Source organism: Pelodiscus sinensis, chromosome 6 (assembly GCF_049634645.1).
Source record: "Pelodiscus sinensis isolate JC-2024 chromosome 6, ASM4963464v1, whole genome shotgun sequence".
Classification (NCBI taxonomy): Eukaryota; Metazoa; Chordata; order Testudines; family Trionychidae; genus Pelodiscus; species Pelodiscus sinensis.
Window position 1 is genome coordinate 110,549,620 of NC_134716.1, and position 27,961 is coordinate 110,577,580.

A 27,961-nucleotide genomic window follows, 5' to 3' on the forward strand; every position below is an offset into this window, starting at 1 on the left:
AAATCTTGAAAGATCAGGGGGGAAATGCTTGTTGCAGATTTACATAATGTAGAAAGCAACTATCATTTAAGAAGGATTTAATTCAGTAAGTGTAGTTTCGCAAGCAAAACTTAAAAAAAAAAGCAAAGAAAACTCATACAAATAAGTTTAGAACTCCTCCAAAAATTAGCTAAAAGTGTCTCTATTTTTTTAAGTAGAGGAGTTAAAAAGGGTTTGGATAAATTAACACGGCAAAATTTGAATAAAAATTGAACAGTTGGCAATTGTAAAGATATTTCTTAAATGTTTTTAGAAAATTAAGCTTTAAAGAGGAGATTGCTTGGTTTAATAATAAAACATAGCTATGGCAATACAACTGTGCAGTTATGCCCCATTAAACCCTTAGTAATGAAACAAATGACACGAGGGGTTTTCAAACTTAACTGCACCATCCCCCTTCTGATAACAAAAATTACTATATGACCCCAGGAGGGGACTCGGGGACTCTGCTGTCCCTAGAAAGAGGCAGCAGGGAGAAGCCAAACCCAACAGTTCAGCCCCAGGTAGGAGGCTTGTGACATGAGCCCCACCAATTGGAGCTGAGGCCACTCCCGCCCCTGGCTGAAGCACAGCAGGGCTACTCAACACACAGCCTGTGGGCCGCTTGTGGCCTGCAGCCTGTTTGTGGCCCGTGGTGCAGTTTGGGTTTATGCGGGGCTCAACACGCAGCCCACGGGTGGGAGCCAAAACAAAAAAGTAGTCAATATAATGGTCTCCTGTTGATAAGCATTTTAGTAGTTAAATTCCTGGACTGTCATTGCTCATTAAAAGTGCTGTTGTACGGATGGAAATCGGATAAATATTGCATCTTATTAATATCAGCAGAACTGACTTAAATGAGGCCTGTGTGTTGTATAGTCTTGCCTTAATCTTTGTACTCATGCCTGTCAGTGTGAAAGAATAGTAATAGAAATGTAGCCGTGTTAGTCTGGTGTAGCTGAAGCAAAATGCAGAACTATGTAGCACTTTAAAGACTAACAAGATGGTTTATTAGATGATGAGCTTTCGTGGGCCAGACCCACTTCCTCAGATCAAATAGTGGAAGAAAATAGTCACAACCATATATACCAAAGGATACAATTAAAACAAATGAACACGTATGAAAAGGACAAATCACACTTCAGAACAGAAGGGGGATGTAGGGGGGGCAGGGAGGAAGGAAGGTAAGTGTCTGTGAGCTAATGGTATTAGAGGTGATAATTGGGGAAGCTATCTTGGTAATGGGTAAGGTAGTTGGGATCTTTGTTCAATCCCCTCTGGAGAGTGTCGAATTTTAACATGAATGACAGTTCAGAGGATTCCCTTTCAAGTGCAGATGTAAAAGGTCTTTGTAGCAGAATGCAGGTGGTTAAGTCATTGAGACAGTCATACCACACTAATACCAACCCTGGTACCTTCCCTTGCAACAAACCCCGTTGCCAGCTTTGTCCACATATTCATTCTACTGATACCATTATTGGACCTAACCAAGTGAGTTATAAGATCAAGAACACATATTCCTGCGCATCCAGAAATATAATTTATGCTATCATGTGCTGAAAGTGTCCGTCTGCTATGTACATTGGAAAAACGTCTCAGACACTTCGCCAAAGGATTAATGCCAACAAAACCGATATCAGACAAGATCACAAAGAAAAAACTATTTCTTGCCATTTCAACCAGAAAGGACACTGTCTCAATGACTTAACCACCTGCATTCTGCTACAAAGACCTTTTACATCTGCACTTGAAAGGGAATCCTCTGAACTGTCATTCATGTTAAAATTTGACACTCTCCAGGGGGGATTGAACAAAGACCCCAACTACCTTACCCATTACCAAGATAGCTTCCCCAGTTATCACCTCTAATACCATTAGCTCACAGACACTTACCTTCCTTCCTCCCCGCCCCCCCTGCATCCCTCTTCTGTTCTGAAATGTGATTTGTCCTTTTCATGTGTGTTCATTTTTTTTAATTGTATCCTTTGGTATATATGGTTGTGACTATTTTCTTCCACTATTTGATTTAGGAAGTGAGTCTGGCCCACGAAAGCTCATCATCTAATAAACCATCTTGTTAGTCTTTAAAGTGCTACATAGTCCTGCATTTTGCTTCAGTGTGAAAGAAGTATTTGCATATATATTTGCATGTATAAGCAACCACACTTAAGCTGTGGCCCTCGGCATGTGCTGTGAGTATCATTGTGCCCGCCGGAACTTCCAAAGTTGAGTAGCCCTGCCTTAGGGTTAGGGTTTTGGCTTTGAACCTGGGCCCCACCAATGTAATGACAGGCTTGTTGACCCCATTAAAACAGGATTGCAACTCAGTTTGGGGTTCCAACCCACAGTTTGAAAACCACTGCCTTACACTCCCAAATTCTTTTGTATTATATGAAATTACAGCTTGAGTTCCCAGTAATGACTTCCATCTAGAAATTATGCAGTTCTGGAAATCATTCTTTTCACATTCTTATTCCTGAAGAATGAGCACAGAACAAGTGGATACTCACACAATGAATGGTTACGTTTCAATTTTATTTCATTTCATAAGCCCTCTTGTACAAATGGCACCTTAGAATTTTCTTTGCTAGAGAAATAACTTTGATTAGCTTACTCACAATGCACATACGTGTAAAGACAAAGCTTCCTCAATTATGTCTTGCTTGTGCTAAGTATCTTTTGGCTGCCCTTAATGCTACCCTTGAGTGAGACTGAATTATGTCACCTCTTTGTGTTACAGCCCACAGTCAGGGAGTTTGCCACCCCTGGTTCATAGTGGCTGGAAGCACAGACAGATGAGCTGTGGGTTGCTTTCCTGGTGACCAACTCTTCCTGGCAAGTGATCCTGGCTCATCCAAACTAGAACTATAAATAAGTGATTAATCTATAACCAATCTAGAACTACATTCAGCAAACATCTAGAGGAAGTCTTATGGAAAGTCTTCTGCGTGGGTTGACAGTTAATCAGCAGCCAGTGTGAAGGTAGTGTGTTCCTTTATATTTTTGGACACAGACACCAGCACTGCAGGACCTCAGTTCTGCTGGAGAAACTAAAAGGTATACCCATGGGCAGGGGTTCAAACGGCCAAGTTTGCTGTGGCCGTGCTTGGAGGGTTGTTTCAGCTGGGTCTGCTGCAGTTGCAGGCGTGGGGCTACTCCAGCTGCACTGGCTAACTAGTTACCGAGTAAGCAGTATGATAAGTCTACTGCTTACCAGGTAACTGTTTAACCTTTTACAACCCTAATACATAAAGGTATGTCTATACTTGCACCCTCTTTCGAGAGAGGGATACAAATGAAGCCGGGATTTAAATATCCCATGCTTCATTTGCATATTTGCGTCAAGCGCTATTTCAAAATAACAGACGCTGTTAAGACATCGTTATTTCGAGAGAAAACCCTTCTCTCGAAATAACTGGTAACCCTTATTCCTCATACAATGAAGTGTATTGACTTCAAATATGCAAATGAAGTGTGGGATATTTAAATCCCAGCTTCATTTGCAATTTTAAATGTCTTCATTTGCATCCCTCTCTCAAAAGAGGGTGCAAGTGTAGACATACCATAAAAGTCTAGCTCCTCATAGACTGGAGATAAAAGACTGTCCCATCACAAAGCCTGAAGAACTAATAAACACTGTCATGGTGCTATTAACGAGGGACAGGTTGTTGCATCTGAGAACTAGGGGGCCCAAGCCATTGCCTGTATAAACAGCATCTACAATGTACCTGGAGTGAAAAATGTTATCACCTTTCTGCGTCTCATCTTCAACTGGTTAGTTTGTTAAAGCGACGAGGAGTCCTGTGGCACCTTATAGACTAACTGAAGTGTAGGAGCATAAGCTTTCGTGGGCAAAGACCCACTTCGTCAGATGCATGTAGTGGAAATTTCCAGAGGCAGGAATAAATATGCAGGCCAGGATCAGGCTGGAGATGACCAGGTGGATCCAATCAAGGAGGATGAGGCCCACTTCTAGCAGCTGATCTGGAGGTGTGAATTCCAAGAGAATAGAAGCTGCTTTTGTAGTTAGCAAGCCATTCACAGTCTTTGTTTAATCCAGAGTTGATTGTGTCAAACTTAAAGATGAACTGTAGCTCAGCAGTTTCTCTTTGAAGTCTGGTCCTGAAGTTTTTTTGCTGCAGGATGGCTACTTTTAGATCTGCAATTGTGTGTCCAGGAAGATTGAAGTGTTCCCCTACAGGTTTTTGTATGTTGCCATTCCTAATATCAGATTTGTGTCCATTGATTCTTTTACGTAGGGACTGTCCTGTTTGGCCGATGTATATAGCAGTGGGGCATTGTTGGCACATGATGGCATATATTACGTTGGTGGATGTGCAGGAGAATGTACCAGTGACAGTATGGCTGATCTGGTTAGGTCCTGTGATGGTGTTGCTGGTGTATATATGTGGGCAGAGTTGGCACCGAGGTTTGTTGCAAGGATTGGTTCCTGAGTTCGAGTTATTATGGTGCGGTGTGTAGTTGCTGGTGAGAATATGCTTCAGGTTGGCGGGTTGTCTGTGGGCAAGGACCGGCCTACCTCCCAAGGCCTGTGAGAGCGAGGGATCATTGTCCAGGATGGGCTGAAGATCACTAATGATGCGTTGGAGAGGTTTTAGCTGGGGACTATAGGTGATGGCCAGTGGTGTTCTGTTGGTTTCTTTCTTGGGTTTGTCCCGTAGCAGGAGGCTTCTGGGTACACGTCTGGCTCTGTCGATCTGTCTCCTCACTTCCTCGTGTGGGTATCGCAGTTTACAGAATGCTTGTTGAAGGTCTTGTAGGTGTAGGTCTCTGTCTGAGGGGCTGGAGCATATGCGGTTGTACCTCAGTGCTTGGCTGTAAACAATGGATCGTGTGGTGTGTCCGGGATGGAAACTGGAGGCATGCAGGTAAGTATAGCGGTCGGTAGGTTTTCTGTATAGGGTGGTATTGATATGACCGTCACTTATTTGTATCGTGGTGTCCAGGAAATGGACCTCCCGTGTAGATTGGTCCATACTGAGGTTGATGGTGGGGTGGAAGCTGTTGAAATCATGGTGAAATTCTTCCAGAGTCTCCTTCCCATGGGTCCAGATGATGAAGATGTCATCGATGTAGCGTAGGTAGAGAAGGGGTGTAAGTGGACGAGAGCTGAGGAAGCGTTGTTCCAGGTCAGCCATAAAAATGTTGGCGTATTGTGGGGCCATGCGGGTGCCCATAGCAGTGCCACTGGTCTGGAGGTATATGTTGTCACCAAATCTGAAATAGTTGTGTGTGAGGATAAATTCACAGAGTTCAGCCACCAGTTGTGCTGTGGCATCATCAGGAATACTGTTCCTGACAGCTTGTACTCCATCTGCATGTGGGATGTTTGTGTAGAGAGCCTCTACATCCATGGTGGCTAGGATGGTGTTTTCTGGAAGATCACCTATGCATTGTAGTTTTCTCAGGAAATCCGTAGTGTCACGAAGGTAACTGGGAGTGCTGGTGGCATAGGGTCTGAGCAGAGAGTCCACATAGCCAGACAGTCCTTCAGTAAGAGTGCCAATGCCCGAGATGATGGGGCGTCCGGGATTTCCAGGTTTGTGGATCTTGGGTAATAGATAGAACAACCCTGGTCGGGGCTCTAAAGGTGTGTCGATTTGTTCCTGTGTTTGTTTGGGGAGTGTCCTGAGCAGATGGTGCAGTTTCTTAGTATATTCCTTAGTGGGATCTGAGGAAAGTGGCCTGTAGAATTTGGTATTGGAGAGTTGTCTGGCAGCCTCCTTTAGGTAGTCAGGCCTGTTCATGATGACAACAGCACCTCCTTTGTCAGCCTCTTTGATTATAATGTCAGAGTTGTTCCGGAGGCTGTGGATGGCATTGCGTTCTGCACGACTGAGGTTACCAGGCAAGCGATGCTGTTTTTCCACAATTTCTGCCTGTGCACGTCGGCGGAAGCATTCTATGTAGAGGTCCAGACTGCCATTTCGGCCCTCAGGAGGAGTCCATGTGGAGTTCTTCTTCTTGTGCTGTTGGTGGGAAGGTATCTGTGTGTCAGTGCACTGTTCAGTGTCGTGTTGGAAGTATTCCTTGAGACGGAGACGGCGAAAGTTAGTTTGTTGTCAGTTGTGTCTAATGCATCCTCTGTTGTATCCTAATTCCTCAAATTATTGATCCTGCTGTGTTACATATAGAATTCATGGTCATGAAAAACACATCATGAACTGTCATCTGGTCTTTTGTGTGCTTTTACCTTATTCAGATTTCACAAGAGAGATCAGTGTTTCCCAGTTCTGACCTTTGTATTCTGACCTCAAAGGGAGTTGCAGGGGATTGGGAGTGTCATGGTATTGCCACACTGACTTCTGCACTGACTTCCGATCTGAGCAGCCAGAGATTGGCAGCTGTTGGCTGAGCACACAGCTCTGAAGGTGCTACCCTGTCAGCAGCAATGCAAAAGTAAGGATAGCAGTACAACTTACAGCCCCCAACTCCATTTTGTATAAGGATCCCTACAATTTCAGACTTAAATGGCTGAAATCATGACATTTATGATTTTTTAAAAATCCAATTACCCTGAAACTGACTAAAATGGACCTTGAATTTGGTAGGGCCCTAGTTATAGATAACAAATTGAATATTTCAGTGATAATATAGAATGGGTATGCAGGGGCAGATGACCATTTTGCGGGGCCCAGGGCAGCACAATTTCACGGGGCCCCCCTTTGCCACAGCGCATGCGCGGGGCTTCTTGAAGCGTGGGCCTGGGGCGGACGCCCCACTCACCCTGCCCTATATCTGCCCCTGTGGGTATGAAAACTTCTTAAGAAACAAATACTCAATTTTTGTTTCTACTGTAGATACGTCTATTTTGGAGTAGTAATCTGATTACTTCCAATATCTGCAACCTGTTCTGTTCATCTGACTTCTTGGTGAATGGAATGATGTGCCTGATGTGATCTTATTGAAGATCACTCTAAATCCATATCAAAACTAGTGAAAAATTCAGGATCCTGCTTTATTAAATAGAATGTATAGCAGTGAGCACAACTCAAAATTCTCCATACTGTGTACAAGTTTCCTGTTAACCCCCAAGTAGCTTAAGAAGTCAATTTTGATTTACACAGGGTTTGGAAATTTGTCGCTTAATCAGGCCTTTACTACATGTTATAGCACTGCAATTGTGATCAGTGATGGTGAGACCAGGCTTATAGCAGCAGAGTATAGTAGCTGGGTAGTCTGTGAAGGGTTTTTTAAAAATATATTCTATGTTCCATAGTGATGGGAAACCATTTTTTTTTTGATCCTGTAAATTCTTACTATTTAAATCCATCCTGCAGCCTCACTTCTTCCCCTGTGCCCTGAAAATGACATACCTCAAAACAAGTTCTGCAAATTATGTAGCTTATTTCAAAATTTGGCACTGGCCACACAGCACTAATTTCTAAATAAATCACTATTCCAGCATCTTCCTTAATCCTCGTGCAACGAGGTTTAAAGGAAGCTGGCATAAGAAGCCCGTTATTTCTAAATAACAGGCGTGCTGTTAAGAGGCGCAGAACGCTATTTCGGGAGAACGGACGCTACCCTGAAGTAGCACCTGTGTAGATGTACCCTAACTGATTAAGGCGGGTGGAATTTTGCACATGCACTGTGCATCCCCTGCTGAACGAGTAAACTCCAGCCAGGAGACTTGTACCACTTTCTCATTTGGAGATGAAAAATGTTCACACGGCTCCGGTAGCCGAGTTAGTCTGTAACGGGAAAAACTAAAAAAAACAACAAATAGTCTAGCAGCACCTTAAGAACTAACAAAACATGTAGCTGGTGTTCACACAGTCTATCCCACATTGACTTCTACTTTCTCTGCTGCGGCACACACCTCGGCCCAAGCACAGCTGCCTAGCAGCGTACAAGCAGTTGGCAAGGTCATCTTTCAGCGGCTCTGCAATGCGGCTTCGGGCTCAGACGCGCCCTGCGCGCAGCTAGGGCTGCAAAGGTGCCATGTTTAAACAGGCCACCGAAAAGCCTCCGTTTCTCCGGCGGGAGCCTGGCTCCCAGCTCCGGCTGCAACAAGCAGGGTCCCGGGGCTGGCCCGCCTCGCCCGAGGCCCCATGTCCGGCCGCCCCCGGCTCAGTCCCAAGGCGGCTCCCCACGCGGCGCGCCCCAAGGCCGCTTCCACGGAACCAGCCCCCAGCCCCGCTTCGGCCCGCCCGACCAATCCCCGCCGCCGGCCCCTCCCGGAGCCGGGCCAATGAGCTCCCCGCGCTGGGGCGGGGTGGCGGCGAGGCCGGGCCGCAGACTGATGCAATCCGGTGCCGGAGCGCTGCGAGCTGCCTGCTGCTGGGCCGGGCGCCGCCGCGATGTCCGCGCTGCTCGTCCCGGAGGCGGCCGAGCTGGCCCTAGGTGAGTCCCGGAGGCGGCGGGGCCCTGTGGAGCGGCAGCTGCCCCGGCGTGGCGGTCGCTCTGAGGCCGGGGCGGCTCCAAGCCGGGAAGGGCACGTTGCTCTAGAGCTCGGGCGGACTCACAGGGGCCCTGCTCGTCTGTGTCCGCAAAACCTGCCGCGAGGCCTGTGGCCCCTGAGCGGTTCGCAGGCTTATTGGGCATCGGCTTTGTAAGGGCAGGGAAGCGCTTGGCCTGCCAGAGTCCTTACCCGTGGCTCTAAAGCCACCGTGGGCTGTGTGACCGGCTCCCTTCATCTCAGTGGGCCGCAAGATTGTCCCAAGCAAATCAGTCTCCCTTGAGAGGGGCGTCTTGCTAGCTGCACTTGCCTGTCTAGGCTTTGTGGGGTGTGCGGCTTGAACCATAGCTGCGCTCGGATTACATGCAGAGGGAGTACATGGCTCTATCAGTCTATGTTGTGTGCAATTACTTCATGTGCCTTTGATTTATGTGTGTGACTTTAGAAAATGCTGGTAGGATAAAAAAAAAAAACTCCTAAGTGGGTGGAAACCAGTGGCATGTGGTTACACTGCACATAGGTAACAGTAACAAAATACATTGCGGGCCACAGGTAGAACCCCAACGGGCTGCAGGTTGCTCGCCACTGCTCTAAAGCAAAGTAAGCAGCCCTGGGAGAGAGGGGAAGAGCCTCCTGGGTGGTACGTCAGTGGTTAAAACATGGACAACCACATATAGGTGTATTAAATGAACAGCTTTCGTTTTGGAGCATGGTAAGTAGTGAGGTGCGCCCGGGGGCCTGTGCTAGCTATTCAACATCCTCATTAATGATCTAGAAAAACTGGATCACTGGTGAGGTGGCACAGTTAGATGATGATATAAAATTGTTCAAGCTAATTAACTAAAGCTAAATGTGAAGCATTAGAAAAGGGTTCACAAAATTGGGTGATTAGGTAACAAAATGGCAGATGATATTGAATGCTGATGAAATGCAAAGTAATGCACCTTAGAAAAAGTCACATTAGCTACAGATACAAAATGGTAGAAGGTCTAAATTTGCAAGATACCTTTCTTGAGAGTTTACTGCTGTCATTGTGCAGTTCTCTGAAAATATCTGCTCTATGTGCAACTGCAGTCAAAAAAGCTAACAATCCTAGAAATTATTAAGAAAGGGGTTGTAGCTAAACTGAAAACACAATGCCATTACTTAAGACCATGGTATGTTTATACTTCTAATTCCGTGTGCAGTTCTGGTCACTCCATTCTCCAAAAAGATATAGTTGAATTGGAAAAGGTGCAGAGAAGGCACTATATAGAACTAGGGCCACACTCTTCCATGGTATTAATGGAGGAGATGCAGTATCTGGGGGTGCAGAAGGGAGCTTGGGATAAAGGATTGGGGTGCAGGAGGGAGAATGGAGTCTGGGAGGCAGTTTGGGTGAAGGAGGTAGTTGTGACCTAGGGCAGGGAACTGCGGTGCAGAGTTTTGGAATGTGACCTAAGGTAGGCGGGGATTGTGATCTCGGGCAGGAGATGGGGTGCCAGATCTGGGAGGGGGTGTGGGTGCATGTGGAAAAGTGAGGCAGGAGTGTGGGGCAGAGGGTTGGGGATGGGAGGAGCTGAGGTGCCAGAGGCAGATTCTCACCAGGAGACTTACCAGACTGCCTGTCTGCAGAGCTAAAGGCTTGTAGAGCTTAAAATGTTTCTGCCTGCTCAGCCATGTGCTTGAGTGAGTGAGCAGGAGGGTTGTGCTTTGTGGCTGCCTGTTATTCAGACAGGCAGCTCCCATTGACCAGTGTCTGTCCAGAAACTGCCCCCCCCTGCAGAAACCTGCCCTCCTGGCACCCTGCCCCCCCTGCTCACCACTGCAGAAACCTGTCCCCCTGCCTTTCCCACTGCAGAAACCTGTCCCCCTACTCCCCTCTGCAGAAACCTGCCCCCCCTCCACCGCCAGCACCCTGTCCCCCTGCTGCAGAAACCTGTCCTTCTGGCACCCTTCCCCCTCTCCCCTGCCCCCACTGGCACCCTGTTCCATGCCCCAGAACCCACTAGCACCCCTCTTCAGTACTGTGTCCCCTGCTGCCAACTGACTTTTCTATGGGTCAGTGACCCCTGACTCAAGGCAGATTCCCTTCAGTTCTCATAAATAAAGACAATGCAGAAACTTTTTCTGTTTGACATAGTAGTTTATTTAAAAATGAAGCCTGGCCAACAAACCCCCAATTGGGGCCAAGCCCCCATCTTGCCACAACCACTCCCTCTTCCCAGACCCTAGATCTGAGTCTATCATACACTGGAACCCCCTGCCCCTCGCATACCCCAACCCAAATTCCTGCACCCTCACATCCACAAGCCTGTGGCTTGCTTAGTACCCCAACCCTCCATCTGACCCCAACACTGCCCAGCCTGGAGCCTCCTCCCTAAGCCAGTGTCCCCTTCTCTACCTCCTCCTGCATTCAGATTTCCTCCCAGACCTTGCACCTCTCACTCCTTCCACACCCAAATCCCTCATTCCCACCCCAGAGACTACACCTCCTGTCTCAACCCAGTGAGGGTCCGACTAGACTGCAGGAGTTTTTCAGGATTCTGGAGATATCCCAGAAAAACTCTTCTGCATCCAGGGTTGCATTTGTTCTTCCGCTTTTTTTAGTGGAAGAATAAACATTCTCTTTCGGTCACCCCTATATTCCTCTTTCCACGAGGAATAAAGGGGCTTCCAAAATAAGGAGTTTTTCTGACATTTGGTCCAGTCTAGACAGGCCAAATGTTGGAAAAACTCCTTCCTACAGAAGAATTTTTTTTTTAAAAGCAGCAGTGTAAGGATTGGGGATAGCAAGTGATGAAGAGGAGAATAGAGAGGGCAGAGCTACAAGGAAGGGGTGGGGTTTCAAGGAAGGGGCGGAGTGGTAGATCTTGGCTTGGTCTGTCATTTAAAAAGTGATCTTGGGTGTAAAATGATTGGAGACCACTGCTCTAGGTTAACAAACCCAGGGTCTGGGAACTTCAGTTTGCTCACCCTGGGATTATGTTGCAGTGCAGATGCCCTGCTAGTTAGAGATTGTCTTGAAGACTAGGGAAGTTAAATATTGACTAATTAACTAATCAATATATTTTGCATCAACTGTTCAATTAGTCAATAGGGTGCCTCTGCCTTTAAAGTGTAGCAACAGCGCTATGGCTGTTGCTAAACTTCAAAGGTGAAAACGCTGCATGGAGGCTGGGGTCAGCTGAGTCCTCTTTCTGATAGAGGCAGCAAGTGGGGAAAGCGACTAGTGACTAGCCTGTTGACTGTCTGATAAGCATTTGCTTATTGGATAGTCGACTAGTCCTTCACATCCCTCTTGAAGACCAGCAGTACGAGGCTTAATGTCTCTTCAAAAATGTGTCTTCATTGATTATTTTTTTGAGTATATTTTGATAGCCATATTAAATGCCCAGTCCCTTTCAGCATGCCTAGTTTTGTGTTCTCTTTAAAATACCTGTATGTGCTTGTCCTTTATTACAGGAGAGATGTATGTTTCTGAACGTGAGGGCTGTGATTCTACTGGTGATGGAACAGAGAAGAAGCCTTTCAAAACTGCTCTTAAGGTATCTGCAGAGTCTATTTCAAAAGTCATGTTTCATTTCAGGACAAACAGCCAGTTGTTTAGGGACTGTTGTAAACAAGTTGTGAGATAGATGTGACCTGAAAGGTTTTTTTAAGCTGCTGTTCTCTTTAAATGTATATAATATCTGTTTAACATCTGATCATCATTGATGTGTTTTGTAAATATAGTATGTCCACCATATTATCTAATTGACAGTCTGGATTCAGTACTTTTGTGATGAAACTGACTTTTGCCTATTTTTTCCTTATAAGGCTTTGATAACTGCAGGAAAGGAACCATTTCCTACTATTTATGTGGACTCACAAAAAGAAAATGAGGTGATGCAATTTAAAAGGGATATTTCTAATTAAATGAGTGTTGAGGTTTGATTTTTTTTTAAGGCACAAGTAACTTCTTTCTCTTCCCCTCTTCCCCTGATCCATCTAGAGATGGGATGTTATTTCTAAGTCGCAAATGAAGAATGTCAAAAAAACATGGCAGCGAGAACAAATGAAGAATGAAGCTAGGGAGAAGAAAGAGGTGGGTTTTGAAAATGGCCAAGTCAGGAGCATTCAACTCATTTAGAATTTTTTTGTGTCCAACTTACTTACCCTGAAAATGGTATATGTTAATCCTGAGTGTACTGTTGAAGTGGTCAATTAAGGCTGTACCAGGCCAAGTTATCTGTAGTGCACTCATAGGAATTACAATTTCAAGCCCATTGCTTGTGTGCTTAAAGAGTGTAATTTTGCCAGAGAAGGGCAGAGAAAGTTTAATATAATAGGTCCTGTTTCATCTTTGGGTATAATGTTTCACTCCTATTGCCTTTCTAAACAGTAGTTTACATCTCTAAACCTGAGGTTACAAATGAGTGTAGACATTCAAACTCCAGGTTAACAAACTCAGGGTCTGGGAACTTCAGTTCTGCTCACCCTTCAATTCTGGGATAACATTGCAGTACAGACTAGGGATCTGAATGGTTGACCAATTAATTGGTAAGCATAACCCTAAATGGTAAATATGTTCGTTGGTTGTTTTCACCTCATCAAGACAGGCAAATGATTTTTGTCAGGGATGGGATGTGTTTCTGTAACTTTTATATATGAATGTCTCTAAACTCCTCCAACTTTCTCTAAACCAGGTTAATAGCACTTCTAGGAAGTGTTTCATGCCCTGGGAATCATATCCATGTACCTTAGGGCAGGGTTTTAGACCTGTTGGAGCAGTGCTGAGATTATGTGTAAGCATTCATCGTTAGAGATTTTGTTAGGGTTTTATACTGCTATCTGTGTGGAATGATACTGGTATAAATAACCTGACTGTAGTTATCATTAATGCTAATATATCATTTATGGAAAAACTTCTTAAAATTAGGCAGCAGATGTTTTGCGACGAGAGAAGAATCTGGAGGAAGCGAAGAAAATTACCATCAAGAATGATCCCAGTCTCCCAGAGCCTAAATGTGTGAGTGAAATCTAATGCTCTTAAGAAGCACCTGTATAATAATCTTTCTTTATAAACAGCATGATTCTAAGGAACACGCTGCATCATCACCAACTGTTGAAAACGACTATGCTGTTCCTTCCTTGAGATTTTATTCTCTCTGCTCATTAGCATATCCTGATGTTTCATCTCCTTCATGCACCTCACAGTTCACTGAACCTGCTTGATTTTAATTTTGGAGTCTCTAAGTGCACATATACCAAAGGAAAAGAGCTTTCTGTTTGAAACAGCGTGATGAGTTTTGTTTTTGTTTGTTAATTGATTAAAAGACCTTTCTTTAAAATCTTACAACAGAAGGCGTTTGCCAGGGTGGGAGATGGGGAAAATATTACAGATTGAGAAACATATTTTTGAATTTATATGTATATATGCATGCCTGCCCCAGTTCTACATGCAGCCACATTGAAGTCGGTGAAGAGTGGCAAGTCTAAATGAGAGAGGAATTGTGACGAAAAAATTAAACATTTTGCCAGATCAGTCTTGAAAACACTCCTTATAGCATGTATGAAAGAATTTTGCTTTGAGATTTCCACTCCGCCGTAGGCAAATAGTCATTGTGCTCAACTCACTGAAGTCGATCTCTTTTCCTGGCCAGTGCACTATTTGAGTTCCATTTTGTAGATGGCTGTCTAGATGTCAGATTATGATTTAATCTCTGTGGTTCATGGATTTTAATTTGTGCTTTACAGGCGAAGATTCGTGCTTTAGAGGCACACAGAGGCCAAAGAGTGAAGGTTTTTGGCTGGGTCCACAGGTTACGTAGACAAGGTAAACAGTCCTTAATGTAGACAAGATAAATAGCTAGCCCTTAAAAAAATAATCAAGTTGATGTAGAGAAGAGAAACAGATGGTAATGATCCAAGGCATAGAGTATAACCGGTCCCATTCAGCTCACCTTGCTCATACCAGAAAAAGCTGGTAGGTGTGGGGAAAATGAACAGCTTCTGTAGCACCTGGTAAAGCTTTCCATCCTAATCCTGGCTTCACTGTTGTCTTCTGTCAGGTATCCTAGAAGAACTAAACTATGTGTGAGCTAGGGATTGGAGGGTAGTGCTGGCTATGCTGCCTAAATGATGATTCCTGTTGCATGACATACTGTGTAAACAGTTTCTTTCCAGAAGGAAAAACTTTCACAAGAAAGCTTTATTTGTGGATGGGAGGGGCTACATTGTTTCTCCCACATTAGCTGTAACTTGGACCTACATATTCAGGACTTATATATATCAGTTCTATATGGCAGGTCCAAAGGGCTGAACCTTGAGAACATCCAATACCCCTTATCACATATTTTGGGGATAGAATCCTGACCCTATTGAGATGAATAGAAGGTTTACCATTCACTTCAGTGGACCAAGGATTTTGTGCTGGGGCATTTAGGTAGTGACTGGCATCTAGGATTATGCCCTATACATGACATAATGGGAAGTAACTGTACAAGAAGGGGTACCGCCGAAAGAGATCTTGGATCACAAGCTAAATGAGTCAACTGTGTGACACTTGCAAAAAAAAGCAATCATTCTGGGGGGTATTAACAGGAATGTTCTGAGCATGACACAAGAAGTCCTGCTTCTTCTCTACTCTGTGCTGATTAGGCCTTAACTGGAGTATTGTGTCCAGTTCTGGGCACCACATTTCAGGAAGGAGTAGAGAAATTGGAGGCTAAAGAGCAACAGAAATGATTAAAGGTCTAGAAAATGTGACCTAGGAGGGAAGACTGGAGTAACTGGGTTTGTTTAGCTTGAAAAGGAGAAGATTGAGAGGGGACATATTTCAAGTACCTAAAAAGGAGTTACACAGGGGAAAAAATTATGCAGCTTAATCTCTGACGGCACAAGAAGGAATGACTTAGATTCCAGCAAGGGAGGTTTAGGTTGCACATTAGGAAAAACTTCTTAACTGTAAGGATGGTTAAACACTGGAATAAATTGCCTAGGGAAGTTGTGGAATCTCCATCACCGGAGATATTTAAGAGCAGGTTACATAAACATGTATCAGGGATGATCTAGAGACGTGGTCACCAACCAGTAGATTAGCTCTTGAGCCCTCTCTGAACTGTGCACCTGCGCAGTACATTTACATTAGATTTCCTCATGTAATGTAGGTGGGGCTTCAAGGAAGGGGCAGGGCAGTAGATCTTTGCCTGTTCTGAGACTTAAAAAGTGATCTTGGGTGTAAAAAGGTTGGAGACCAGTGATCTAGAGGGTACTGGGTCCTGCCATGAGGGCAGAGGTCTAGACTCGATGACCTCTCGAGGTTCCTTCCAGTTCTAGTATTCTATGATTCTGACTCCTTTGGCATAAAACAGTTCTGTGGAAAGGGTTTTATCGTCTACTCGTTGCTTTAGTGCAGGGAAGTGACTCTCCGCCCATGGGACAGATCCAGCCTGCCAAACAATTTAAACCAACTCTCGGGGGTGGGGGAGGAGGAGGGAGTCCAGCCACAATGAAACACTGCGAGGGTCCTGGGGACTGCTTTAAAAACTTCCCCCAGCCTCCCCTGCACTGCAGGCAGACACTTCTGGTTCCTCTCCTGCACATAGGAGAAGCATGCCAGGGAAAAGCTCCACGTGCTGGAACTCCTGTGTAAACAGGTGCTTCTGCGTTTCTGTGCTTGCTGCCTTTCCCCCACATCAGGTAGCTGTGAAGAGGCTGGAGCTGTTAGAGGCATGCAGGGACTGGGAGGGAAGGGGGAGAGGGAAATCCATCCCCAGAGTGTGAGGGATGGGAAGCCCCTGAGTCCCTTCCTTGCATGGGGGAGGCCACAGTGGGCCAAGTTCTCCTCCCTACCCTCAGTTTCTTCCCCCTTAACAGTTAAGGAGGCATGGGGGGAAAGTGGGGAATCCCTTGCAGGAGTAGGACAGAAGGGAAACCCCTTCCTCAGCCCCTTTCCTGCATGGGGTGCCTTTAGAGAGGAAGGGGTGTGTTAGTGGTCCCCAGCCCAAAAAAGGTTCCCCACCCCTGCTTTTGAGTGTAGTTCTGGTACATTAGTGAGCAACCCACAACAGACTGAAAACATTTGCTGGGTGTAAACCTGCTGAGCTGAATAAAATAATAGGGTTTTTTTGTCTGATGAATCTGGATTTTTGTTTTTGGTTCCTAGGGAAAAATTTGATGTTCCTGGTGTTAAGAGATGGCACCGGATTTCTGCAGTGTGTCCTGTCAGATGAACTGGTGAGTTCTGTGGTTTTATTTTTTTCTTTAATGCAAAAGAGAAAATGTCAATACCCAGTTGCTTCATTTTTATATGCCACTTGAAAGCTTGAGTTTAAACTTTCCATAAAACTTTAGTGAATTAAAGGAGACTCTTTTTTTCTCACTTGTACTATTGGAGGTCTTGTTCACAGAATGAGTTAACGGGATTATGAACCTTCTTTCTGTGTCTCTGGACACTTATGACATTTGTACTCTAGTTGTAAATTAAATATGATTGGTCTTTTTTCCTGTAGTGTCAGTGTTACAATGGAGTGATCCTCTCTACAGAGAGCAGTGTGGCCGTGTATGGTACATTAAACCCTGTTCCTGAAGGCAAACAGGTGAGAGAGTTAGTTGTGTCTGTGAATTTGGGGGTCCCCCTCCATTTACCACTCATTTCTCTCTCAGAATGCATGATGTGGCCATTTGTGATGTAGAGAGTAGGGGGAAAAACCTTTTAATTGATTTCACTGGGGGCTGCTGCTCAAAAATTAATGGCATGATATGGCTGAGAGAAAGAGGTGGGGGTGTGTGTGTGTGTGTGTGCGCGTTCATTCTAAATGGGTAATATTTCTACTTTTAGCTGAAGTTGTATTTCCTTATTATATTACTATACAGATGCACAGATCAGCTGCGCAGCGGCTGTCCCTTTGAACCACCCATCTATGCAATTCAAAGGAGCAGCTGCGGGGAGCCTGGGGTCAGCTGGAGAGTTGCCAGCTGACTCAGGGCTCCTAGTAGCATGGAGCCCTGGGTGAGCAGGGGACTCAGAGTCCCCCGCTGATCCTGGGTTCCATGGCTTTGAAATGGACAAGAGGGCTCTTGTCCATTTCAAAGGAGGAATGCGGAAGTGCCTATCGACTAGTCAAAAAACTGATGATTATCCGATAAGCATTTATTGACTAGTCTTTAACATCCTTACATAGTGTTCTAGTTTTCTACTATATATTTGAGAGAGTCAGTCTGTTTGTTCAAGAATTCTTAAATGGGAAGAGCTAGGATCAGCAAATTCGGTATACAGGTTCCTCTTACCATAACTTAAAGCAAGGTAAGATTTGGGCATGCCTGGTATGGGATTGCTTCTCATAAAACCATACAGAAAAAAGGCAATCATGAGACATGTTAAAGGGACTGTCTGGGGAGCTCTCCAGCTCCCTAACAGCCAGGACTGACACAGCCCAGGCCCTCCCACTCGCCTGGCTCTCTTTAGTGAGAGAAAGGGGGCCTGAAGCTCTCCTCTCTTCTCCCCAATTCGTACAGGGACATTTCTGTCAACTCTGCTTCTCCAGGGAGCAAAGGGAAAGTGCACGGTTTACTGCATTTCCCACTCTGACTGGGAGGACGTGGGGTGGATGAATCTGGACATGCACCCTCCCCTGGCTGTACCCCCCTGCACCTATAATGGCCATGGAGAGGCGTTTCTCACCTGGCCCAATCTACTGCAGTGACAGAGCTGGGGTAGCCTTTTTCCACAGGGCAGCCTGCATACTGAATCCCCAGTCCCACCTCAGAGCAGTGATTTAAATGAAGAAAAACAAAAATTGAGATAAGTACCCAAGCAATACCCAGTAAATCTAGTAGCTGTTTAGAACCAACTTGGAAAAAATAGGTTTTTCAACTAGCCACTGATGTTAAGACAGAATGGGACAAACTCTGCCTAGCTTAAGCTCCCAGCAGCCCTGTTGATATTCAGTTTACTGGGTTCTGCCTCCTGATTCAGTGAGCTCCCATTAACTATGGCACAGTCTTCAATGAGATTTTTCAGTTGTTATAGGCCCTTTCTGCAGAAGAGTTTAGTATTTTTAAAGGTATTAATTTATCCAGAAATTTCATTATATAGTGGAAATTTTTATTCCTACACAAACACTTGTTTAGACGTTATGATTCTACAAAGTTTGGAAAGGGAAAAAGAGAAAATAGCCGAGATTGTGACTTGTTCCTTCTTATCTACTCTATTTGTTTCACAGTGTTTAGGAGCCATGTTTGAGTACAGTTCAGTAAACCTGTTTCCAGAATGCTCTTGCCAGCTAGTGTCTGAACGTGGCCCAAGAGTATTAAAGTTGTGTTCTTAAAAACGTAGGTTACAATATGTTGTCTAGCAGTATCCACACTAGTGGGCAAAGCAGAAACATAACTGGAACTGTGTGTCTAAAACAGGTTATAATCCTCTGTCACTCTGAGGAGATTGACTGACTGCATCTAGGGATGTAAGTGACTAGTCAGCTATGTGATAAGCAGAAACTAGTGATAGGACTAGTCGCTTCTGCCCCTCTCCCTCCCCCCCGGCTCGCTTCCTCTATCAGAGAAAGGCAGCAAGAGGGGGGGAGCAGGAGCCGGTGCTGGGGGAATTGGCTTAAAAGCTGGTTCACCCCAGCACCATCTCTGTGGGGGACAGGAGGTAGAGGCACAGTGGAAATGGCGCAAGTGGGGACTGAAGCAGTCCACGCTTGCACCACTTCTGCTATTCTGCTTTTGAAATGCACAAGCGTCCAGTGGGGAGACTCCCTCGCTGGCCTTGTGCTCCCTGCGGGGCTTCCTTTTGAAATGTACAAGAGCCCCGCCAGGGCTTTTGTACATTTCAAAGGCTCAGGCACAGCAGGAAGTGCCGGGGCCAGCAAGGAGGTCCCCCACTGGCCCCATGTTCTCTTCTGCTTTTGAAATGTACAAGAGCCCCAGTGGAGATCTTGTACATTTCAAAAGAAAGCCCCTGCTCCCTGTGGAGTGTCTGGTGGAGGTGCCATTATAGACTAATCGAATAGTCAGTGAAATCCCATCAACTATTCAATTAGTTAGTTAATCTAAATTTAACATCCCTAACTGTATCCAAAAGAGAACTTGTCTAAAGAACCCAGCCCCAGTGTCCTCAGAGCCTGCTAGTATCAAATTAAAATATCAGGTCAGAAACAACTTATTTAAAAAGCAGTTTGCTGTTTCCTTATTCAGCAGTTAACTAAAATGAATCAGGGAAAGGCATTCTGCTTTAATTTGGGGGAGAAATTCAGCATCATACAGAAAGTTCAGAAAAGCCCTGAAAGGCCATGCAAGCACTGGGATGAAATTCACCATAATCTGAGCAGCTCCCCTTGACTTTAGTGGGTTGCTTATATATTTCAGCAGGAGGAGATGGGATGAAGGCCTGAGATTCTTATAAATGATTGTCTTGTATACAGCATCTCATATGTGGGTATTTTTATGGCAGTGGGGTGAGGAGGAATTTTTCACTGTTTTCACAAAGAATAGCAGTCATTTGGGAACATAGAGACCTCAGAAAATGCAAATTCTGACAATGGAAAATCTTTTCCACTGACTAACTTTTTATTAAACGGCAATAGTGGATCCCAACCTGGTCTTAGGTTGCAAATCATTTGTCTAAAGATGGCATTATTCAATGACAAAAAAGCACATTTTAAAAGCATTGCCTTTCTCAGTAGGCCTTGAACATCTATAACAAAAACAAAATTATTAGCAACAGAATTAAGTTAGAATACCAGGTTTCCATTTCTCCATGACCATATATTAAATTTCTAATGGGTATGCTGTTTCTTCTAAAACCCATAGGCTCCAGGAGGCCATGAGTTAAGTTGTGACTATTGGGAACTTATTGGTCTGGCTCCAGCTGGAGGGGCTGATAACCTGATCAATGAGGAATCGGATGTTGATGTGCAGCTTAACAACAGATATATGATGATCCGAGGAGAGAACATGTCCAAAATCTTCAAGGTGCGCTCTGTGGTCATACAGTGCTTCAGGGATCACTTTTTTGACAATGGATATTATGAAGTAAGTGTGTGTTCCTTTGTTATAAATTGGTTTTATATAATCTTTCCTTCATAGCCTGAGTGGTGCTTCTGGATGTACTATATCAACTTTGATGTTGAACTGAAACTAATTTTTGTCAATTTCAGACCACTTTGGTTTTTTTAGATATTATTCCCACCTTAGTAATGAAACTTTGTTTAACAGATCACTCCGCCGACACTTGTCCAAACACAAGTTGAAGGAGGCTCCACTCTGTTCAAGCTGGATTATTTTGGCGAAGAGGCATTCTTGACCCAGTCATCCCAGCTATACCTGGAGACTTGTATCCCTGCATTAGGAGACACATTTTGTATCGCCCAATCATACAGAGCTGAACAGTCCAGAACACGCAGACACCTGGCAGAGTATGGGAATAATTTTAGTAAAAGTATGCATGTATTTAGAGATCAAAGAAGCAGTTCAGAATAACTGGACTTTACAAAAAGGAAGGTAGAGCGTTATACTAATAAGCAGTGTTGTGACCAGAGCTACTTTGGAAATGGCCTGTTCTCAAGGTCAGTAAGTGCGAGGCAGGACATTAGAGGTGACTTTCTGCATCTGAACAAGTTGGAGAAGAGGAGTCAATGGATTTTATTGAGCTTCTGCTGAAATATACTGTGGAAGCCATTGTGTAACTTTGTGGAAAGAATAAGGTTATAAGCTCAGAGCTAGGGAGGGAGCAAAATGGAATAGTGAGGGGAAGTGTCTTCATTTGGATGACTTAATTGAGTTACCTTGTTCTTCAGATATACTCACATTGAAGCTGAATGTCCTTTCATGACCTTTGAAGACTTGTTGACCCGTTTGGAAGATTTGGTGTGTGATGTAGTGGATAGAGTCTTGAAATCATCTGTATCAACCTTTCTACATGATCTAAACCCGGTATGTGATGGTGTGGCAAGCAGTCCTGAATAGTCACTTCTGTTTGGTGAGAAATGTCTTAACGTCCTTCAGAAACATAGCCTCGCCTCTTTTGGTGACCTATTTGCACTGAATGATATCAAAAGGTGTCTAGCCTCTGCAAGACTGATACCTACATCACGTATTGGTAGAGAAGGTGGTTTGTATCTTAGTCTTGGGATAAACTGTTGTTTGAATTCCAGAAGTGCCTAGGAGCCCCATTCAGGGATCATGTAGACTTTTTATTTTATTTAAAGTGAATCTGGTGATACACCATCATGATTTCAGCTCTGGTTGTAGGAGCACCCAAAGTCCAAGGATAATGACCATAGACATGATCTCAAGTACAAAGTCTTACTGTACTACAGATTTTATTATGCAATAAATTACAATTACCTATGCATATAAAAATCCGACAAACTTATGCAATAATTGTAGTCATACTCATATCCTCAAAGGTATTTGTAAGGTCCAGTGGATCTCTTAATAGATCATTACTGGAAGCATGGTTCCTTCTGGGGTTGGTGAGCTCATCCTTCCGTCTTCCCACTTTTACCCCGTAATGGAACCCTTTTTTATAGTTAGCTAACCATATCAAATGCCTTATTCATATGTTTGAAGGTGTCAAGAAGAGTGATGAATGTATAATAGGTACATAAGTAAAGAATGACTGGGACACAAGGCCTACAGGATGAGGCTTATAAGAGACTTCAAGTATCTAAAAGGGTATCACAAGGAGGATGGAGAAAAAGTGTTCCCTTTGACCTCTGAGGATCGGACAAGAAGCAGTGACCTTTAAGGGCAGCAAGGGAAGTTTAGGTTGGACATTAGGAAAAACTTCCCGTCAGAGTGGTTAAACACTGGAATAAATTATTTAGGGAGATTGTGGAATCTCCATCACTAGATATTTTTAAAAGCAGGTTAGGCAGACATCTATCAAGAATGATCTAGTGTGCAGCTGGACTCTGAATACAGACAGGGAATAAATCTGAGTAGGAAGATGTTTTATTTTTTTTAACCTGATTACTTTCCCAACTCTAATGGCACTTATGAGAAGGAAATGACCTTTTAAAAAACACTAATGTTTGTGTTTATCTAATCTTCCATTGCAGAACTTCCAGCTCCCCAAACGCCCTTTCAAACGAATGAACTATACAGATGCCATTACATGGCTAAGGGAACACAATGTGAAGAAGGAAGATGGCACTTACTATGAATTTGGAGAAGTAAGACTCTCTTTTGTCCCCTTTATTCTTTTGATATCTTAAGAGGTTGGAGCTCAACTCTGGAAGTGTATTGTACTTGTGTTTTCTCTTTAAATTTGTGTGATTGGATCAAAATGCAATGCATGCCAACAGTGATTTTATAAAATACCTACTTTTTTTTTTTTTTTTTTTTTTTTTTTAAGATATATGGCCTGGCCTTTTAGCTGTTTTAAGGACAGTGTTGATCAAAGGGCCAGGATTTCTTTAAGTCAAAGTCTTTTGTCCTCCTGAATACTGGGTTTCAGGATCTTGTATCTAGTTTGGAGATACGTGGAGGGGAATGTGGCCTTATAAGATGCTCTGAGCCTGAGAATCCATAGGGAAATCCAAATGAATCTTGGGTGGATCAGGAAACCTAATGTGGACACACCCAACCCCCTCTCCCTTGCATTTCCTCATGTGTTGTGCTACCATTCTCCTGCAATTGTTTGTACTATACTCTTGATAGAGCAGAATAAATGAAAGGAACAGATGCCACTGGATGTGAAAAGAACCCTGCCTCATTAGTAAAACAAATTAAAATAAAATGTTTGGCAAAACAATATTGTTTTGGTCAAAATATCAGTCAAAAGGTCAAAATTTGGATTTAAAAATTTTGGTCAATATTTTAGAGAATTGAGAAATGTGATTAAAACATTTTGGTCAAATTGTATTTAGGGTACACAGTATTTAAAAAAGTAAGTTAATGTTGGAGAAAATTTATTTTGCTTTAAAAAAAAAAAAAGCAGCAAAAATAGTATTCTTTCAGTCAAAATCAGGACATTTTGGCTTCATAAAATTTTTGAAATTGTATTATTTTGGTCCCAAAAGCTTTTGATCGAAAAGCAGACACATTTGGGTCAAACTTTTCCGTGAACAAGTCCAACCTATCTCTTTTCTCTTTACTGGTAATCTATCAAGGGAATTAAACTGTGTCTGTCGGGTTTTTTAAATAGTAAAATTGATTAATTGGTTTAAAACAAACTTCTGGAGTGTATATTGCTAGGTGTCCTTAAACATTCCTTAGTAACTTAAAAATTAAGAAGTTGTGATGTAGTGGTACATATTATTGGTCTAGTCATTCAAGATCTATATATTGCACATATATGCATTAAAGGAAATGCTTAAACAGGTCTCATCAGTAAGACCTACTGCCCATGCAATGTATAGCACACCTAGATTTCAGGGCCACTCCCTTCTCAGTTTCCATGCTGGGACTGGCTTAGTTTTGCCCGGTGTCTTAGTTATTCCTAGCTGTTACCCTTTTTATACACAGTAAATATTCTTATGCAAAACACTTTCACCTGTTGGAGTTTGATTAAAAATGAAAATTGTACATGCACCCCTTCCCCCCTTCAAAAGCCACCTTCATGTCTCTCATACTGTGTGCCCTTCTGTCTCCTATAGATGTCAGGCATAGACTAGTGCTGAACTCAAGCAATGTTTTTGGCCATAAGTGTTAATCATGCCTTGTTTATCCTCAGGATATCCCAGAAGCTCCTGAGAGACTGATGACTGACACCATTAACGAACCAATCTTGCTGTGTCGATTTCCTGCAGAAATTAAGTCCTTCTACATGCAGCGTTGTCCAGAAGATTCACGGCTTACTGAATCTGTCAGTTTGCATCACGCAGTACCCATGGTTTCTTTCTGGGAAGGGGATGGATGCTTGTGTGTGTGTGAATGCCCAGAAAAATACAATAAATGACTGTGTGAGAGAGTAAAGCAGGATAGGTTTCAGTGAAATATTTTTGCATATATCTCTGCATGGCTTGTTACTTTAATATTTCCTTTTTAAAGCTAAGTGTATACCTACCCTGATAAGAGAAAATGTCAGCATTTAACTCGGACTCTTATTTAGTCTGATCACACACAAATGCTATATAAAGATCGTATTCAGTTTAATAGTGAGAGGAAAAGAACAGTCTTACAGTTAAAGCACAGGACCAGAATTCAAAAGAGCTGGCTTCTACTCTTAGTGTGTATGAGGAAAGATTAAAAAGACTGGGATTGGAAAAGAGATAATATGGGGGCATATGATTGAGGTCTACAAAATCATAAATGGCATGGAGAAAGTGAATAGTGGAGTGTTGTTTATCCCTCCACATAACACGGGAACTAGGAGTCACTCGAAAATAAAAGCAACAGATTTAAAACAAAGAAAAGGAGGTGCTTCTTTACACGAGGTACAGTTAGTCTCTGGAACTTGTTGCCATGGGCTATTGTGGAGGTCAAAAGCATAACTGGGTTTAGAAAAGAATTAGCTTACTTCATGGATGGTGGGTCCATCCATCATTGGCTATTAGCTAAGATGATCAGGGATGCAACCCCATGCTCTGGGTGTCCCTAAGCTTCCAAATGCAAGAAGCTGGGAAAGGACAATAGGGGTTGGATCATTGAGAATTGCTGCTTTTTGTTCTCTCTGAAGCATCTAGCTCTGGCCACTGTCAGAGACAGGACAGTGGTGCTAGATGGACAATTGGTCTGTCCCAGTAGTGCCATCCCTCCTTACCTTTGAGGGTACATTAATTCATGTTTGTGATGTCCTTAAGGATTCTCCAGCAGAGTGTGCTTTAGAAGTGCTACCATGTTACATTTTTAAGCTTATGATTGTTTTGGGGTTGGATCATCTTTTCCTCTAGCAAATAGCTTGTATGTACTAGTTTGTGACCTGTCCTGTCTGTTTTATGTAGGTTGATGTATTGATGCCCAATGTTGGTGAGATTGTTGGAGGCTCAATGCGTATCTGGGATAGTGATGAGCTCCTAGCGGGTTATAAGCGGGAAGGTATTGACCCCACTCCTTACTACTGGTATACAGATCAGGTATGTATATTTTACTCCCTGCATGTCAAATACTGAGGGTGTGGCTCTTTAAGATCATACTGAAATGATGGTAAATTAATCTGGATGTTTATTTTAGAGGGATAAGGACTTTACCTTGTGGCCATTTGGTCTATTGTCTTGCCAAGTAGTTGCTACTTGTGGCAAGGTAGTATTTAGACTACTGAAATTGCTTGTGCTTGCTGCACACAGCCTCTATAAATGCTCTCTGCTTAGAGGCTCCTTTAGTCTGGAAATAGCTAGGCATGTGAGTGTAATTTCCTCAAAGTCATCGGTCCCTACTTTACCTGTTTGCAAGTCAGTAGTTCCTCTTGGTAGCTTCCAGGTGTACATTTTTTTAAAATTCACTATCAGCAGAAGTTGCAGGAGAAGGGGAATGGGGTGGAAGATAAAAAGGGAAAATAAAGGAGCATGTGATGTAAAGAGTTGTCTTTCACCTTCCTTTTTCCTTCCTGCTCCCTCTTTCCAACTCCTTTATTTTCTGGGTAATAAATATCGGGAATCAGACATGCACACATTCAGTGGAATGAGCCCATTTTAGTTTCTGCATTTGTCATTCAGAATATGAGCCTCTAAATATGATTTTGTTTATCATTCCCACGTAGATGAGTAACAAGCTGAGACTTTTTGCATTTTGTTCCATAGCGTAAATATGGCACATGCCCTCATGGAGGGTACGGCTTGGGCTTAGAACGCTTCTTAACATGGATTCTGAACAGGCATCACATCCGTGACGTATGTCTGTACCCACGCTTTGTCCAACGCTGCAAACCTTAACTATTGCCTCAGAAGAAATTCAACAGGAAAATCAAAGCGACTTCTAAAATCCTACATGAGGGAGAAATAACAGTTCTCTATGTCATCCTACAGTCCATCTGAAGCAAGCCTGAACCCTAAAGTAGTACAATTTTCACCTGAGAAGGTGAAATTGTGCTTATTTGGAATGTTGTATCATTTTTAAAAATGTGAATCTACAGAAAAATTGCTGCTTTGTCATTTTAAAAACACCATCTGTTAGGGGCAGTGCAGCTTTTGGCTTAGAGTTTTTGTATTAGATTGACCTTTGAACCATACAATGTGCAATACTTAATACACAACATTTATTTCTCCTGTGACTTAACACTCAACATGTATGTGTTGTAAAACTTTTGGAGGGCATTTGATTTTCATGTAAAAGTAACTGGGTTGATGTTCCATCTGTTTTGGGGGTGGTTTTGGTAAACTAAAAGGCAGTTCTTTTAAAGTTACAAATATTGTGTGAGAATATTAGAGTGCAGCAGAAATTAATAAAGATGGAATTATGTAAATCTGTTAGAAATACAAAGTTAGAACATTTGGGTCCAATCCTTCTCTTACCTAAGCAAAACTCTCACTGTGGTCAGTAAGAGAGGACAATGTGCTCAGTCTTACAAACATAAAAAGATCTTCTGTCTTTTGACAAAGTTCATTAACTTGGAAATGATGGCTTCAGCTCTGTAAAGAGCAGAGTACCCTCCACTGCTTTGTGTCTGCCAGGGACCAGTGGTCTACACCATGCAGGACTGAGCCCTTTAACAGGACCAGCCATTGTACTGCCTACATGATGAAAAGTGAGGTGGGTGTGTTTTAAAATGCTGTCTGGCTTCTCCTATACACCAGCATGGTCACTGATACAGTTCTGTAACTTTGTAACTGAAACTCTTAAAGAGGATGTTAATCCAAAGCCTATAATTCTGAAATTAATCTAAGGAACATATTTTCTTAGGTCAGTAATTTCTTGTCTCCCAGATAGCTTTTTTTTTTACTGACTAAAGTTTGGGTAATGGGGCTTAGTGTACTGTTTCTGCTCCTCTGTAGGTTCCCTCAACGATTGTAATCAAATTTAATTATGAAGTGCTTTGAAATGTCTGAATACATTTTAGTGCTAAACTAGATAAATTTTACTGGAACAAATAGTAGGTGGATTATTTGAGACCTACTTTGATACTTGCCTTGAGACCTAGTCTGGACTCTTCATCTACACTGTACTTGCAAACTGTTAAAATTCACATTTCTATAGCAAACCTTTGATTTTTTTTTTTTCCTTTTAGAATTTTGCATGTTGCACAATATCAGTCAGTCCAATCTACCAATCAATAAATGTATCATAATATAAAGAATGTTGTGAGGGTAATAACTTCTGCATGGTTTTATTTTTGTACTTCTCATTTGTTTCCTACTGCCACTTTATTTCCTTCACACCTTGTCAAAGGATAGTCTACACAGGAAGACTCTGGAAAGTTGAACTGAATTAGCTAATGGTGAGAATTTAAAGCACATTAATTAAAGTGTGCATTAAACGTCCTGCTCTCACTCAGAAGTAAAACAGCATTATTTGCTTAAGCTTAATCTAGGCATATAATCGGGTAGTCAAGTACTCGACTGCCCAGTAAAGCTAAGCTGATCAGGTAGTCGATTCAAGTACTCTACTTCTCACCCATATCTTACCCCCCACTGCCTCTGTATAAGAGACAGCAACTGGAGGGAGACCGGAGCT

At 43.2% G+C, this 27,961-nt stretch overlaps 1 protein-coding gene across 1 annotated transcript; it reads left to right on the forward strand.

Annotated features, from left to right (window-relative positions):
* Nucleotides 1-8,252: 8,252 nt before the first annotated feature.
* On the forward strand, nt 8,253-27,601 carry NARS1 (asparaginyl-tRNA synthetase 1). The gene is made up of 15 exons (XM_075932625.1): nt 8,253-8,385; nt 11,885-11,967; nt 12,239-12,304; nt 12,414-12,506; nt 13,341-13,430; nt 14,159-14,237; nt 16,569-16,639; nt 16,915-17,001; nt 20,219-20,440; nt 20,624-20,823; nt 21,205-21,340; nt 22,471-22,584; nt 24,087-24,218; nt 25,297-25,428; nt 26,092-27,601. Exons 1-15 carry the CDS (start codon nt 8,343-8,345, stop codon nt 26,221-26,223), a joined length of 1,680 nt encoding a protein of 559 aa, XP_075788740.1. The 5' UTR covers nt 8,253-8,342; the 3' UTR covers nt 26,224-27,601.
* Nucleotides 27,602-27,961: the final 360 nt, after the last annotated feature.

Excerpts from the sequence above, each read along its gene's own strand:
- NARS1 (XM_075932625.1), top strand. The coding sequence starts at position 8,343 with ATGTCCGCGCTGCTCGTCCCGGAGGCGGCCGAGCTGGCCCTAG. Across the intron at positions 13,431-14,158 it reads GTCTCCCAGAGCCTAAATGT|GCGAAGATTCGTGCTTTAGA; the intron begins GTGAGTGAAATC and ends TGTGCTTTACAG. Across the intron at positions 17,002-20,218 it reads CTGTTCCTGAAGGCAAACAG|GCTCCAGGAGGCCATGAGTT; the intron begins GTGAGAGAGTTA and ends TAAAACCCATAG.